Source organism: Numida meleagris, chromosome 6 (assembly GCF_002078875.1).
Source record: "Numida meleagris isolate 19003 breed g44 Domestic line chromosome 6, NumMel1.0, whole genome shotgun sequence".
In the NCBI taxonomy this organism is placed as follows: domain Eukaryota; kingdom Metazoa; phylum Chordata; class Aves; order Galliformes; family Numididae; genus Numida; species Numida meleagris.
The window spans coordinates 8901222-8918561 of record NC_034414.1 but is presented as its reverse complement, the minus strand read 5'-3'; the positions used below and the strand labels follow the sequence as shown (position 1 = coordinate 8918561).

Below are 17340 nucleotides of genomic sequence, written 5' to 3'. Positions count from 1 at the left end.
TAGATTTTTTGCTTTGATTGCTTTCTGTTTCTGATTGTTTCTCATCTCCCAAGAGAAAAAAATATGGGCTTGTACACAAATATAAGCACATACGGTAACTTCTCCCTATGTTTGTCACATCTCCATGTTCCCTTCCAGTTCAATTTGTAGTGGTGTTTTTAATTCTATATAATTTAATACTGCTGAAAAAATCTCATTAAGATGTACTTGATTACTCTGACCACCAACCCATACCTTATCTTTCTTCTATTATTACTTGAGATAAATAAATTGCACTATTTTATTGAGTGCACAGGACTTCATTATCACGCAGCTTTAACAGCAAAAGTCCTACCAACCAAACACAAGGCTCTTACAGGTTTTAGGACTAGGAAAGTATGTTTAAGGTATGTTAGTCATCCTATTCTCACTGTGATACAGCAAGATACAGAAACAACCGAGGCAGATGTATAGAATATATGCATGCAAACTATATAGAATCTTACACTATAAATATCACCACAAGTTATAATTTGGTTGCAGTCTCCATTAGAACTGACAAAAGAACAACTGCTTATTCCTTCTCTAACTTGGTACAGAATCTGCACTTCTGTCTGAGCACCTGCGTCAGTAATTTAAGGCAACAAACACGCTCCATTTGTGGGGTCTGGTCTAAGTATGTTGCTACTCTTCCCCTTTGTAGTTACTGCTCCAAAACTCTGCTGATACATATTTGAAGCACTGCCTAATCCACTCATGACAAAATCTTCTTAAAGGGCCAAGTGCTGTTACCTACAGCAAATTAGAAAGCATTCGCATAAACCGCTCAACCAGTAGCAAGAAGGAGCTGTAACATCCTATCAGCAGTACCCAATTCTAAGTATGGTAACCTCTTCTGCTAAATTAAATAGGTCTAGAATTGTTCATCCATCTGAAACAGAAGCATACACTGAAGTGGCTACAGTAGGTATTTTAACTTTAATACTAAAGTTAATCAGCATGTTGATTTCAATTAAGATAAGACATGAATAAAAATGTGTGCATGATAGGATGCAAAGCACACATGTAGCCTGTTTTCCTCCATTATATTTGCTGGTGCTTCGCAATTTCTTAGTTCAGTACTCTTTTTTCCTTAGTTGAGTATTGCTTTTCTGTTCATACAGCAAACAGCTTTTAGTTTATTTAGTCACTTAAATAACTTGTATACGTGCTTAGAAAAAAACAGGCAGATTTGGTGGAACACCATATGAAACACTTACCTCTGCAATTTGCCTGTCATCCTCTTTAAAAGTTCTGTTATTCTAGCAAAAAAGGAAAAAAAAATTGTTTGCCTTACAAGATTTTCTTTCACATCTATGCTGCAAATGTTGGATATGGATATTAAGGGATGACCTTGATTATAATTTTTTTTTTTTTTTTTACATTGTCCCATTTGTTTATGAAGTAGACTTTGGAATTAGTTTTTCCATAGATCAAGATTACATTGGATCTTTTTCCATTTAATATACTTCACAATTCTCTATGATCCTTCAATGCTTATTACATCATGGATTTTAGACTTCAGAATTAACATTTATGAGTTTGTAGAAAAACATGCCAAGAATCTCACTTTAGCATAAAAAATGGTACTGAAAACACTAATTTTCCTCAGGAATGAATAGGACAGTGTAGTATAAATGTAGTACTTTAATAATCAGGTTACTGTGCAGGATACTAAGCTCTTTCTTACCTGAACTGGAGATACTGACTCAACACCAGTGGCTGTGCATACATCAGACCCTAGTAAGACACACATGATATTAAAGCATATCCTGATGGTTTTGGTCAAAAATTTGAATACCACACATGAGCAAATGCATCCACACACACTTACATATAGTATGCTAAGAACAAAATTCAATAAAATATTATTTAAAAAGAAAAATAAAACCTGAAATATAAAAAGTGAAAGATCATCCAAACATATCAAAATTCTATCATTAAAAAGAGTAAAAAAAGAACCTGTAGCCTAGCAGCAGCGCTACAGGAGTAAAATATAACTCAGCAAAAAATGTAAGTAAATATGTAAGTGTTAACGAGCTTTGTCATATTTACAAGAAGATGCTTTAATCTATAGATTAATTTACTCTCCAAAGATAAATATAAACATATTTCCAGTGAGTATCTACACATGATTTGAGCCCGCATAGATCTTTTTACCTGACGGAATAGGAAGAGTAAGAGAGTTGCTCCGAGATGTTACTGGTGAAACTTTTGGACTAAGGGTAGGCGAAACCGCTTCATTAAAACAAAGACAAAAATAAGAAAGTAATTTTACTCTCTAAGCTTATGGTTTCTGAATTTTTTAAAATTCAGGTAAGATTAAAACATTAGTCTCGTAGTCATCAAATAGTCACATTTGTCCAAAGCCTGACCAATCATTTTAATTGCCAAGTTATACTTGACTATTAGGAACTTAGAGTAGGTTTTTATCTCATGTACTTAGCACAAACTAATATATTTTGATGATATACAGAAGTTTCATTTCCCTCAGTTTCATGAGATTTCTGCAGAGAAGTGGACACAAGAGAAGGACTCATAAGGAATTTAGAAAAAAAGGAAATTTGAATTTAAAAACATATAGTTTTATCTCCTTACAGAAAGTGTCAACCAGATTTTAAGACAGAATTTTGTTTCGATATGGTTTCTCAGAGCTAATTTATAGTCCTATTTAATGATAAAATGACATTTTGTCCTAGCCCTCAAACACTTCATATGAGATAAACTATTTCTAATGATACTCCAGAACAGAACAATTTATTCTATTTTTTTTAAATGAAGATCTGATTCGCTTAGCTTATTTTATGACTATATCCAGAATAAAGTCTGTATAATTCTATCTAGGTGGTATGGTTTTCTGCAGTATGCACATCTTGTCAAAGTTTCATTTTATCTACAGTAGGAACTTTTGGCAGAAAATCTTGACAAATTCCTGATTTTTTTTGTTTAAGATTCTGATTGAATTACTTCCTGCTTTCATGTTACATTGTCTTCAGCATATAGCTCAGCACCTAGAAACACTGTCTTACACTTTTAAATCTAAATATAGAGATTGATCATTTCAATTTTGTACTGAAAAGTGAAGCTGAGGGACTCTGACCTACAATTTAACAAATTGTATGCATACAGTAGCGGTAAAAGTTTATTTGTGCTTTTGCAGATTTTTTGATGTACAATATCAAATTGTATCCTCTAACTCAATACCTACCTGTGGGTGACTCAGGGAGGCTGCTTCTTGACTTTCTGCCTCTGCGCATTAGAAATCTTTCGCTCACTTTCTTTGCTTCTTCTAGTAATTCAAGGTTCTTCTTTTTATCTTCTTCTGATATGTTGACATCTGGTAGCTGATCATTTACCAGATCAATCACATGACCATTGTTGTCTGGGTTGAAAATGGCAGAATTAGAGCAGTACCACATATATCCGTGTGGCACTTTGAAATAACCAGTATGAAAATTATCTCTAAGTTTAGCTTTGAGTTTCCATTAATTAAAAATTCATGCCCACTCATCTTCTAATGCTGTTATATTCTCAATTTTAGGTCAAGTCATCAAATACACCAATAACCTTCTGAGATTCTTGTTTGTCACCACAGAAGTGGCTTTAGATCCATCTCAACTAGCAGTCAAGGCATTTCTGCTATAGACTCAATTTTTCCATGAGTTTTGTATTTCCAGTTTTTCAAGGCTAAGGTCCCATAAATCTGGCATAAATTTATGCACACTAGCACACTAGTTTTAACATGTAGGTGATTCCATTAATTCTTCTACTGAAAAATGTACAGAGTTCAGAATTTAAAAGATTGCATTTCATATAGACAGGGTATTTCCACAAGTGCAGAAGCAACAATGAAGCTGCACCTGGCAAAAATACAGGCAAAATTTTAATATCTAAAGCCTAAGAATTATTAAGCTCCTTAATGCAAATCAATCTCTATCATTTTGTATTTTCTCTATCATCTTGTAAACCTACAAGAATTTTCCAAAGGAATTACAGATCCTACCAGAAAATGCAAAAAAAAAGTGCATTGTTAGAGATTAATAAAAACCAAAACTGAAATTCCTTTTCCTTAAGTCCACTTACGGTCATGTTAGATACGTGGCCCAGGAGAGTGCACAGACCAAAAATGGAAAGCCGCAGACCTACACTTAGATTCCTGGACTAAAGCATTGTTTTCTGAAGAATTTTTAATTAATTGTCAAAGAAACTCATTAACCTTTGACTTCCACATTGGTTGAAAACACTAATCCTTGAGCACTAATTTTTACAGTTCCTTAGGCTACCATTATGCAAGAAATATAGCCTGCTGTCAGAAAGGACCTGTCTGTACGAGTTAGTGTGAACAGCTTCTACAGATGTTTACAGAATTTTAGGGAAAGTGTTACCTGAAGACAACTAGCAAAAGAAAGGAAAGGTATATGCTGTTATGAACAGCGAGCACCTTCTCTCTGCATGGCTGAGAATTTAATTCCAGTACAACAGTGGAAATTCTGCTTGCATGAACTCTTACTAAGAAACGAAGAATATCTTCTTTAGGATAAAATTTCATTAAAAGTTTATTGTGATATGACAGCCAAACTGAATAATTTGAGACTTAAGTGCCTGTTGAACTCCTTAATGGCAAAAGTTACACTGTTTCAAAAGTAACCAAAATCAGCATTACAGAACAGTATTTTGAAAACAGCAGGGATTTTAAGATTGTGCATCTCTGGGCTTCTAAAAATGTTAAGCTAAAATACTAATCTAACAATTTTGTGAAGCTAACCATATACATATTTGTCTGGACCTGCTCACATGCAAGCCACTTATGATCGTAAACTCTTGATCACTATGCATTATGGTACCGATACTCACTGTGCACGCGTTTCAAATAAGCATGGCACAGGAAAAAAAGATGTGGTCAAAAGAGTTAGACTCTATACCTATGTCTTTATTGCAGGTCACATTTTCAGAGAAACATCCTAGCTTAAATGAATAATCATTTCTTACCCACAGAGGTCAATGAACTTGTTGAATTCCTAGTGGCTCGGTTAGAATGTCTTCTGTGAGGACTACGAGGTCTAGAGAGAAAATTGAATAAAGAATATTATGGGAATATGTCACTGAAAAAAAAAAAGGCTCTACCTTTTTCTACTACCTCTAAAAAATTATCATCAAAAATTAACATTAAAAGAGAAAATATTAATTAAAAGAATATACTTTTAAAAATATATTGGAATGGCATTGAGAAAGCATAAAATAAAAACTAAAAGTATTCCCATTTTGCCTTCACTCTAACTTTCTAGAAAATCTTGAGTTTAATGATTCTGTTCCATATTAAAAGAGAGGTTAAAGACTTCTGAATGGTCTTAATGGACTTTGAAGGTGACATGTCAAAGTTTTTACTGCCTTCCATGTTTAAAAAAAATGTAGTTTTTTTATTATGGCATAAAACTCATCTAAATACAGTATGTTGCAAGAAGTTATTTTTAGTCTTCATAAGTTGTTACAGTTTCCTAAAATAAGTTTTATGCTTCAAAATTATTTCCTAGGCTACTGCAATGACACAGAACCAGGGAAATGTCTCATAAAATTAAGTGATGATCCAGCAAATAATGTTTGTTTTTTTGTTGTTTTTTTTTTAATGGTTGCATTGTAATTCTAACTCTTAAGCAATCTTCAAGTTCGGTGAAGCATATTTTAAAGATACAAGCAAAATAAATCATAGCACAGATCTTGACCAGTAGTTTCTGATAAGTTTTTCACTTAAAGTAAGGCCAGGTTAATAAAATTCCAGGACAATAAGTATGCTTTATTAGTAGACTGAAAATAACAGTTTTTCCATTCAGCAACTTACTTTCATGTATGCTTGAACTCAAGGTGCTATTTTTGCTCTGTCTACCTGAATAGGCCCAAACATTTTCTTCAAAACTCACTGTATTTTGTTGTTATATACTCCATTCTTTCCGCTGTCTACCTTCAAAATGTTATCTGCTTGAATTTTTATCTGATGCCCAATTTATTGCAATAGCTCAGGAATGCAGTCCTATCTGTTTCCGAAGTTCTTATTGCTTCAATGGAAATATTTCTATGAATAAGGGCAGTGCTACTGGTATATGTATGTATATAAGCAGTAGACTAGAATTTGGGATTTAGTTATTAAATTGAAAAACTTTCCTGTGTAGGGACAGTGGGGAACTTCATTACATCAATTGCTGATAGACTGCATCCAGGAAAATATTTAAGATTTAGACATAAGAAGAATATATGTACTTCAGCCATGCACTGAATATGAGGAATTAATATGTAAGTCATCCTAGTAGTAGATATACAATTGTAGCACACACACACCATTTTACGCCTGCAAAAGAACTAAGTAATTTTTTCTTCACTAGGCCACACTCTACTTTCTATCAGAAAGATAGATTTCAAAAGTTGTAGTGATCAGTGGATGCATGCATAACTTTAACTTACATTTTTGTTTAAACTACTCTATTCTGAAAGATTACAAAATAAACATTAATTTTAAAGGATACCAATTTAAGTTTGCAGGATTAGTGACATAAGAAACTGTTCTTTTAGTATTAAGTGTACTTCCAGCACCCTAATTCCCTGTACCCAAAAGGAAAGACAATACAGTCTAATTACTACAAGGGCTGCTCCTTAAATAATGTCTCCTATTTCACTACGTTGGCCCACAATATCAGGTGGATGTTGGTGGTATGGCAATAGAACTTGAACCTTCCCACCAATATTCTATTACATTTTTTTCTGTGTTACAGATGGCATCGGAGGGGCAGTTTGAACAAAAGGCATCTGACATGGAAGTATGGAGGAAGAACAGATGTGTCATTGAATTTGTCCATGTGGAAGAAGTGGAACTCACTAACATTCACTGACATTTGCTGAATGTTTATGATAACAAAGCCATGGACGTGAGCATAGTGACGCAGTGGGTGGTGCATTTTAACAGTAGTGACAGTGGGTCAGCTCCGCCGGTGCAGATTTTTATGAGCACAGAATTGCTGGTGAAAATGCACAGCTTATAGTGGCACCTATGTTGAAAATCCATGCTTTGTAGCCAATAATTTGCTCTAACAAATAGTATTATTGTGTTCTTTGTAGCTGTTGGGAGTTTCCACAGGAAGAAATAGGAGGCATTACTTTTGGAACAACCTATGTACAAGGACACATCAATAATATTTTAATATGACGTATATTTCAAAGCAAATTCTTAGAAACACAGCTCCTGGAATTACTGTACAAATTATGCATAGATTGGCAACATATTATGTAGTACCTGTTAACCAGGTTTTTATCAATTTCTACATCAGGCATACCAGCATTCTCTGGAAGAACAATAGAAGGTGTACTGCTTGTAGTTCCTTCAACACCAGTGTCCTGAATGATTTTTAACAAATACAAAAATAAAGTCAAGCAGAAATTCAAAATACTGAATATCGATCTGTGGGGAAAATAATGTGGATTTCTCTATTTAACTTACAAATGACTGAATTGAAAATTAGCTTTTACTTGGTAAGACATATTCGAGTTACAAACCTTTACTTACACTGCTAAAAACAATTATAATTGCTTCTGCTAGGCAGTAGTATGTAAAACAAAAATGCTACTTTATCTAGTTGTTTTTATTCTAATTTTTCCTTGAAACAACATCCCAAAGTTCCATAAGAAATTTCGACTTCAATTGGCAGTTGGCATTTGTGTCTCTGCTCACGGCAGGGAAATTAGAACTACATGATCTTTAAAGACGCCTTCCAATCCAACATTCTATGATTCCTTGACCTTTCTGAATCTTCAGGAAGAGCACGTTTACTAATCCTGGCTCAAAGCCACTTATGTTCAACTGTTATAAACACCATTTTGCAAATACCATTTGCTCTCAGTTGTGCTTACTACTTTAAGACTGTCTACCTACTAAAGGCTGACAGAAGGATAATGAATTCAGAATAAAAAATAATTATTTTAGTAATATTTGTTAATACAGAAAATAAAGAGCTGTAAAAAAATAATTTGTGCATTTGAAGAATTACTCATGTGATAATGTAGCTTAACATGTCAATGTATTAGAGCATAGGCATTTCAATCATTTTAATTCTTCGAATTCAAGGTCATCAATTAATAATTTTTTTCCGGTCATCTAATGTTTTACAGAGAAGTTAGGGTAGTCCTAAGGTTTGTAACAACAAACAAGTGGCAAGAGTATAAATTGAAATAAAAGTATATGCATACAGAAAGATATTAGTAGTCATGTAGCTGTTAGGTATCAAATAAAATAGAACTCCTTTCAACATTTATAGGGGACATATTTTACTGCTCTTGAACTAAAATACTCTCTGATAAATTCAAAGAACTCTGAAAGAATTTGAAAATGGTGTAACATTGCAGTATAGAGCGTAACACTTCTTCCACTCAAATGCAAATTAAAAAGTGTTTTGAATTATACAGCTGATTTAGGATTCTTGGTTCTGTTATAAACTGCACTTCATGCAGCTCCACAGTTCTGTAGTTATAAAATTCATACGATGTTTCTGGGCAAGACCACACTGTTAATTACGGGAGAGCAGTATAGGAAACATACCAAGAAAACAGGAACATTTAAGTTTTAGAAAAATATTCCTTTAAAAACGTAAAAGCACCTTCAGTTATATAGTACAAGCGTGCAACTGATAGTGTATTATTATAATAATTTGAAAGCAATTTTTGGTAGTGTTCTTGAAAATGCTACTAAGTATCAATATATTTTGTCCAACAGTCAATGACAAAAATGCAGGTGACATGTATGTCAAAGCAGCTGAGCATACATGCACATTGATTATACTAATCCCATGACTACCAAAGAGTAAAATCTTTTGAATAACATAGGAACAACAGCCTTAAAGTCACTCAATTCCATTTTAAGACTCTAAAAACAGCTAATTTAAAAAACAAAAAAAGACGACTCCAGTCAAGGCTAGTTAAGGTCAGTTAAAATATGTTAACTGTGATCAGTAACTATAATAGTTAAACTTTAACATGAGTGGAAACTCACATTTCCTGTTGTCCAAATCTATTGCATAACAAGTGGCAATAAGAGCTAGTGCACGAGGATATTTCAGGGCCAGCTGGCTTGAATAATAATGTATATGTATATATACACACACACACACCTCTTTATACTCTTAAGAGTACTCAGTCTGATATATGCAGACCTCGGAGCATGAGTTTTGACTGGAAGTTTATGCTGATGTCTCATCTCCTCTCCCTGTAACAGTGACTGCCTGCTACTAATGTCTGCACCCTTTATATCCCAAGCCTTCCTCTCATAAAAATGGAGGGTTAAATTGACTCCATCTTAACGGTTTAGGTGGGAATATATTCACAGATGCCACAAGGATGGTAATGTACGGTCTACTCTGGGGGGAGAAGGAGGCTTGTGCTGGGCTGGGAGGATGATAAATGCAGTTTTGGCCTTAGCAGAAGACCCAAGAGATTTAAAGATGCTCAGGGCAGATAGATAGGTTGTGCAGAAATTCTGGTGTTAAGCTCTACCACAACCTTCCTAAGAAAACATGTTCTTAAGTTTTATAATCCAGCCAAATTTGGATGGATTTGAGCAGTAATAGAAAAAATGCATCTCTGCTAAAAGTGCTACTGTGCCAAAAAAGTCAGGTGACAAAGCTTTCCTGTATACCACCTAAACTCTTTAAAATATCAGAAAAAAATCCTCTGCCACGTGGTATCATCCTTATAAAATAAGGACAGACCTTGACTGAATTTCAGAACATATTTGGCCCAAAGAAGACACTCACATGAAAGGCCTTAGAAGAGTAATGCATCTCAGATTAGTCTTTTGAGAGAGATGAGGTTTTAAACCAACTTAATTTTATACATTTAAATGAAGTGTTCAGATGAAAGTTTTGCAAGTAAGGTAATGCAATTCAGTTGTAACAACATGTAGTTGAAAAAAGACAACAGGAGAAAGGACAAAACAGGTACAGGACTTCTTCAGAACAAAACAAATATCATGCAGTGATTTGCTAAAAGAGGAACACAAATTTAAACAGGAAGAAGAAAAAATATGAAATGCAGAAACTTGAGTGATGAAATAATCAGTGTAACAAAAACATTATGAACATGTGAAACATTTTTCCTCAGCAGTCTGAATAGACAAAAATACAGTGTTCGGGATACAAAGAGAAGAAAAAGCCAGAAAAAGACAAAATCATTTTTTACTTAAAAATTAGATAAAGACAGTATCTCACAACCAACCCTAGAGTAGGTTATAGGGTAGGGTAATAAATGAGACACCATAGATCTTTTAACCTAATTGCTAAAGATTTATTTTTCTTTTCTTATATTTTGAACACTACAATGCATCAGTTATTAAGGATATCAACAAAAGCATATTAATTTTATGTGAAAAAACTAATTAAACTAAAATATAGAAGTGGCTAAACATGACATCTAAATGTGAAGTTTTATGAACCTTGCTAGAAGAAATTATTCTGTATTAGACAAATCTAAAATGTCCAGTACTTCCAGATTTACACACAACTAAGAGTTCAACTGAACGCTCATAATTCAGACACGTTCCAAACAACAGGTTAAAGTACTTTGAATAGGGCTAACTGCTCTCAAACTGGTGTTAATGGGAGCTTCCCATCAGGAACCCAGAGCTAATGAATATGTTAACAAATGTTGTTTAGAGTTGGCAGCTCATGTAAGACAAACTGAAATGGAAAACCAGATTATGTTTTTCAAACTGAATTTGAGAAATACAGCCCACACTTCTATCATGTACAAGATACCCGAAGTACACAAGAAGCTACACGTAACATAAGGTTCATTTTCTTTTTCTCAGAACTGTCTTGTGAATGCACAAGCATTTGTGCATGTAAGGAAAAGGCAGGGGAGCATCTCTTGAAACAGAATAAGGAAATTATTAGACACTAGACAGCACTTCAAATAAGAGGAGATTTCAGTCTTGGAAAGTCTTGTTCGATGGCAGTGGAGGTCACACTCTGGTAACCAGTATCCCAGTTGATAGCTCCTTCTGATGCCCTCTCCTTATCGGCAAGTCCTGTTACACACCATTAAGGTATTTCACCAATTACATAGTCATGCTGTAGAACTCAGTCTGCAGGAAGACCCAAGAGTGATAACAGGTATCAGCAGGACTCAATTCTCAGAACATCAACTAGTTGCAACCTTCAATTGCTAATAAGCAGTAGGTTGATTAAAAACCTTCACCTGTCAAATTGTTATTTTTAGGCACAAAGTATCTGAAACAAAATGTTTTGCCTAATTAACTGATTCATGAGCTATCTCATTGCGTCAGTTCATTTCAGACCTACCTCTAAAAGGGCAGCATTTTCTTTTATTTTTAAAGAATATTTGGTTGGAGTGCTTCATTTCTGCCATTTCACAAGACAGCCCTGGAATTTGATGTCTGCTCATTTCTATTCTTGTTTTAATCTTTGAGGGGGTTTGACACAGTCTTTTGTACTCTCAAACACTTTTCACATGGGTGCGGATACTTTAAAAACAAAGGGAAAAAACTCCACAACAGAACAAGCCCACAAACCACCTTCTTTATCTAAGGTATGTTGTCAGCTAATAGTCTGATATACTTGCATCCATTTAGGGTGTTTATCTTAAGCCAGGAAACCAACACTCAGCACAATGTCCAATTTAAATGGAATGTATGACAAATCAAGGTAGGACTCAATGCTGACAGTATTTTCCAATGATGTTGAAGTAGCGGATGTTTTCACCCAAAATATAGAATAGAATGTTCTCAAATCCAGTGACAGTGATATACTCTAACTGAAGATTTGCCAGATGATAAATTGTCTCCTCCTTCACACCAGTTTGCACGAAACAGGATGATCTGGAAAATCTATGACTTTGTAATTCTTTAATTCAGCTAAGCTAATAACTTATCAAAAAGACAATAACAAAAACAAATTATTAGAACATAAAATTACTTTTTATCAGTGGTATAAGTAAATTCAAAAGGCAAAACTGTCATCACTTAAAGATTTTTTCAATTTATCTTCAAATAAAACATGTATATACAACTAAAGGGCTGAATGTGTACGGGTAGCTCTTGCACACATTCCGTATAGTTTCAAAACATATTCAGCTATTACTATGGCAAATACAGCACTAACAAAGAGTACAAACCAAAAAGTAGATTTCCATCTTTTACACACTTACTAATTGGAGAGCATCTTCCATACATCTCTAAGAGCAACACTAGGTGTTTCCAGAGTACCGTGAAGCATTAAGTCTATGTACTTTTCTGAGAAGTTAAATTTTTATGGAATAATATCAGTTTTCATTCCTTAATCTAAAAAATACCTGAAGAATTCTAAGAAAGTCAGCTGAAAGATCATTCATAGCCTCTTTAGTTTACCAAAGCACACCAATATGTAGCTAAGGACTATATATTATTTTCTAGATTCCTAAATGTACACAGTTTCAGCCCCAGTTTCCAAAATAAGTATCAGAAAAATCTGTAAGAGTGCTTACTTTGGCTGGAGGAGAACTGTTATGTTGTGCCTTTTTTGGTTGTTCGTTTTCTTCAGGTAGGGTTGGCATGGTGGACAGAACGAAGCACGCCGATCTGCAGTGTGGACTAGCACGACCATATGCTGCTGAGAATGAGACTGTTTCAAGTTAGCCTGAAAGTGTAAGTGCTGCAAGGCCTTGTGATCCACTAGCTGTGTTAGATGCCAAAAACACAAATCAAATTCATTTCAAAAACTATTCTCTAACACAGAGATCACTTTACAATAACAAACAGTATTAAGGTTTAAAATTAAAAATATAATCTTGTGTTTTATTAACTAAAGGTTTCAAGGTCAAGTATAATTTAGTAAATGCATTCAACCTCCCTTTCTTGTTGCTGTTCCCACTCCTTCTCTTCAAGTCACAGATTCTTTTTTTCGCTACCATGACTGTATTGGCTGTAATTAAACCTCCCTCTCCATAGATCTTCCAAGAAGTAGTATCCTGGATATCTGTAACATTCCTTTCAGTAACTAAGAAAGTCCTAGTTCTACAGAACATGATCTCAAATTGCAAAGAAAGGAAAACATCTAGAAGGAAAATTGGAAAACCAAACCATGACACTCTTTCTTTGAGTGTGTGCTGAGGCACTTTAAAAGGCCTAGGTGAGATTGGGCAAACACTATAAACACTTGCTCTATGTCTGCCAAAGACAACAACATGCAAGAGGCTTTGAAAGCAAAACAGCAGTAATGCTTGAATGGGAAACAAAAATCACTGCCTACGAGCTGAGAAAATTATTGTTTTTAGTATCAACTTGAGCTTCTGCCTTCACATTGTAAGCAGAGAAATGATAAGTACTCATCCTTACAGCTACAGTAGAAGTATTACAAGACTTACTCTGACACCTACCGGACAATTAAGGAACAGTTCTCACAAATAAATCATTTGACTCCTTGATGGTGCCTATAGACAACAGATTAGGTGGCTAACAGAGGGGATGCGGTGCATAATGACTCACTAGACAATTAAACTATATTCCCTTGACAGTTAATTGGCAGCTGTGCATAGTATTGTGCTATACACTCAAACTCTAATGTAGTAACAACTTAAAGAGTGGGCCAAGGAGATGAATATAAACATCAAGCAGAGGTTCTATGTCCAAAACACTGTGCCTTCTCCCAAACCTGAGTTCCTAATTTCATCATTATTCTTTTACCTCTCCGGAGATTATGATGGTGTAAAAAAGTTGTGGTGGCGAGATGAAGTTCAAGGTATGTAACAACCTAAGATCAATTTCTAGTTTTCCTTTCCATTTCAGGGAAGGGAAAGGAAGATTATTAAAGAACATACTGGTTTATTGAGGCTGGCAATGAAAACTGTCAAGATATTCTTAAAAAAAATCAAAAGAGAAAAATAGTCACAGGAAAAAAAGCAGCCTCAGTAGTTACAAATTCCTCACCTTTCACAGAACAAGGAAAACCTACAAAATGTGTGAAAACTTTAGTCTACAGAAGCAGCTAGGACCTACGCTTTTATTACTCTACTACTCTATTGCTCTATTACTAGAAGAAGAATCAGACACAAGGCCATTCATGTGAAATTTAATGCATAATTAATACACTGCAAAAAACGCCAGCCAACCATCTGTACCCAAGTATTTCCGCGCTTTCAAAAAAAAGCAGAACACTGCCATCACCACAATTACTGCATTGATGTTCACTGGTAGAGACTGAGGAAAAGATGTAACACATGTAATTGTGAAGTCCAACAGAAATATAAATAAAAATTTCTTTTCCCTCCTCCCTCTCCAAACAGCATTTCTATTTCCTGAGCAGGACATGCTATTCACTGTAAGAAAACCACGTTTCAAGTTTATACCGACATTTTGAGCCTGCTACAGGTGAGTTTCTATTGTACCGCAGTAACAGGAAGCTCACATTTCTGTCAAGATTTTATCCACCTCTAACTGCATATAAAAGCAGAGAAAGTTTTCCATGAATAAAAAGATGTTTTTCCATAATAAACATTTAAAAATCATTCTCCAAGTACTAAATATGATGGAAAACAGACATTTATGATAACATATTTAATAAACCCACAGAAGTTAACCAGGCAGCAGTTAAACTTCTGTGATTCAGCAGTGAAGTATTTTTGTTTCAAGTAACAGTCACTGACTGTGAAGGTGAGACAGAGGCAAAGTAATGAAAGAAGATGAAATGGACTAGCTCTTCATTCCTGTAAAATAACCCTGGCATCGAGGCAACTTTTGAGTTTGCGGCACCTCAAATTCCAGAAAAAGAAGTAAAACAATAACAAGGAAAGATGAATTGTTTGTTTATCTAACCTCTGTCAGTGTTTGTCTTATGAATTTATAAGAATATTGAGCTTAAAAAAAAAAAACAGGAGTATTTCAAGTCATGGTGAAAAGCGTACTCGCAAAGCCTCATGCAGAGCTGCGTAGGATATTGTGTCAAACTGATTGATTCCCTGCCTTAGCTGAGCTCCCAGTACACACTAAACTTTAAAGTAATGCAAGTCATATTAAAACAAGAAAGAGTTATTAAGTACAGCAAGTATCAGTTCATTTGTCAGATTTAAAAAGCAAAAATCTATGTGAAGGAAAAAGAAGTCAACAAGCTAATCTAAAAATAGAAAAATCCTGAGCTGTATTGTCTTAGAGATGCAGCATTCAAAGTACAGCCAAGGGAGAACAGAGGGCAAGAGGATGATGAATTCATGCCACCTTAACATTCCCAAGATTTGGGGTAGACTGAGTTCAGTACATCTCTGCCACAATTAGAACCTTACTCAGACTTCTTTACAAAGCTATCTTAAACATAGGAAAAATCTCCAAGTCTTTTGTACTGCTGATTAGTGGAAATACATGTTCTTCTGACCTTTATTTTTCCTAATACCTCTCCAGAAAAAAAAAACAGTTCTGAGAAGTGTACAAGCAAAAGCATACATCTGTTTATTCGTAGTCTGAGGTTTCTTGAAATAAACATGGTACCTCCATACCTTGGTGTTACTGCTGCAGTCCACTAGCGAGCCAAAGCAAGGGCAACTACTGCTTTCTGAAAGCAGTGGGAAGGGAGAAGGTTTAGAAACGCTGGAAACATAAGACATTATCGAAGCAATGTTCTTCTTCCATCACTGCTGAAGAGACCTTATGCTTACTTTATCAGGTAATGAAAATCAGTAAATGCCAGTAAGAATCAAAAAATATAGAAAAACAGTTCATCTGAACACTTGAACAAGAACTAGAGGAGCTTATCTGCACCTCACAGATGTAGTTAGTAAAGAAAGAAATATCCTTGGAAAATTTATTTCCCAGAAAGATATATGTTTTCCTTTTCATCAGAGCATTAGAGAGGAGTACAGCCTTGGAACCTGCAGAAATTCAGTACACCTACCTACCTGAGCAGGATTCAATAAGTAACTACCCTGATACTAAGCATGGTTCATTTGCCAGTCTTGGGAATCACACTGCCATTAGCTTTACAAACTTCATATTCTTTCCTCAAGCATATATGTACTTCAGTCAAAAAAGAAAATCGTATGTTAACAATATATATAATATAATATATATATATAATATAAAAAAAACAGAGTTGTTCCCCCTTAAGATACTAAAAGGACAGTTAACAAAATGCATTGACACCTTAAAAACGGTCAAGGTGAAGATATGTTAATATCCTAGTCACTAAGACAATTTAAAGATTCTCTCATTTCTTTTATTAAGTATTGAATAAGCTCTGCCTAGCCTAGATCTGTCCTCTCGAAGTCTGTCATGAGATTACTGCAGGATTTTCTATCAGAGTAAATGATTCCCAAAACAAGCCCAGAAATTGCAAAAGCTTTGAAATTATCTTTTAAAATTCAAAATTAAATACTTTAGACATTCTTAACTCACATATCACAAGAAGAACAGAAGTGGGCGAACTTCCAGAATGTTAGACTGCATGAACCTTTTGCACCTACAAAATGAGTTAAAACAAACAAACAAAACACGCTTTTCATCAGACAGTGTAACGAACGAAAGAAAAGGGAAAAAACACACAGGATGGAGTGCTTCTTAACTTTTGTCTGTTACTGTAAACTTACTGCTTAAAATAGTCAGGGAAAAAATGATCCCAAGCTCAAATTTGTTTTCAGATATAGATCAGTGAATGCAGAGAACTTACTTTTACCACTGTGTAGGCTTGGAGTACGATCTCCAGGAAATGGTGATCTGGGAGCTCTATTCCATAAAAGGGAAAAGTATTTAGAGGCCCTTGGCTTTCAGTGTGCTCCCTCTGCAACTCATTTTACCATAGTAGATAAAACTAAGCATGATCAGTTAACTTACCCTCCCTGAGTCACAGATGAGTACAGCGTTAGCGAAAGTTTAAAGGTGCTTTACTCCATCTCCACTGATAGCTTGGCAACTGACCTCAAATTCTCTGAAATAAACAGTAAAGAAAGCATTATATTAATATTTCTTGACCTCGTACTGCCTCTGGTCGAGTCAAGGGACTCTCATTTGTCAACAATGGGAGTTACATACTCAAGAATGCAGCTGAGCTGCACAACTGCGCAATGCTTTTTGCAAATTTTTTCTTTTTTGTCCTTCAAAGTGTTTGTAAAACACTACTATATTAGAAAGGTATATTTTTGTGTTCCTTTTATATAGGTGTAAAAACATGGAATTTATGGAGTATTTTGAATTATATTTTGCCAGTTTGAATTACATAAGAAATGCCAAACTTTTTATATTCAAACCAAGTGTGAGCAAACGTGTATTTTTTCTATGTTTGTACCATAACCTTCTCAAGCACAAAACATTTA

At 34.7% G+C, this 17340-nt stretch overlaps 1 protein-coding gene across 30 annotated transcripts in view; it reads right to left on the bottom strand.

Moving 5' to 3' along the window:
- MRVI1 (murine retrovirus integration site 1 homolog) overlaps positions 1 to 17340 on the bottom strand; it is a 99946-nt gene that overhangs the window by 23125 nt on the left and 59481 nt on the right. For 16 of the 30 annotated variants that reach the window (XR_002440455.1, XM_021402858.1, XM_021402852.1 and 13 more), the window contains 9 exons: positions 16862 to 16955; positions 16427 to 16490; positions 12532 to 12656; positions 7298 to 7398; positions 5008 to 5078; positions 3227 to 3400; positions 2179 to 2256; positions 1709 to 1758; positions 1239 to 1280 (listed from right to left, as the gene is read on the bottom strand). Coding sequence is in view for 29 of the 30 variants with exons in the window: in XM_021402858.1 (XP_021258533.1) it covers positions 1239 to 1280; positions 1709 to 1758; positions 2179 to 2256; positions 3227 to 3400; positions 5008 to 5078; positions 7298 to 7398; positions 12532 to 12600 (585 nt within the window). In the remaining variant the exon portion in view is untranslated. Of the gene's footprint in view, positions 1 to 1238; positions 1281 to 1708; positions 1759 to 2178; positions 2257 to 3226; positions 3401 to 5007; positions 5079 to 7297; positions 7399 to 12531; positions 12723 to 16426; positions 16491 to 16697; positions 16754 to 16861; positions 16956 to 17340 lie in introns of all 30 variants that reach the window. The other 14 variants (XM_021402861.1, XM_021402850.1, XM_021402865.1 and 11 more) reach the window with 8 other exon arrangements.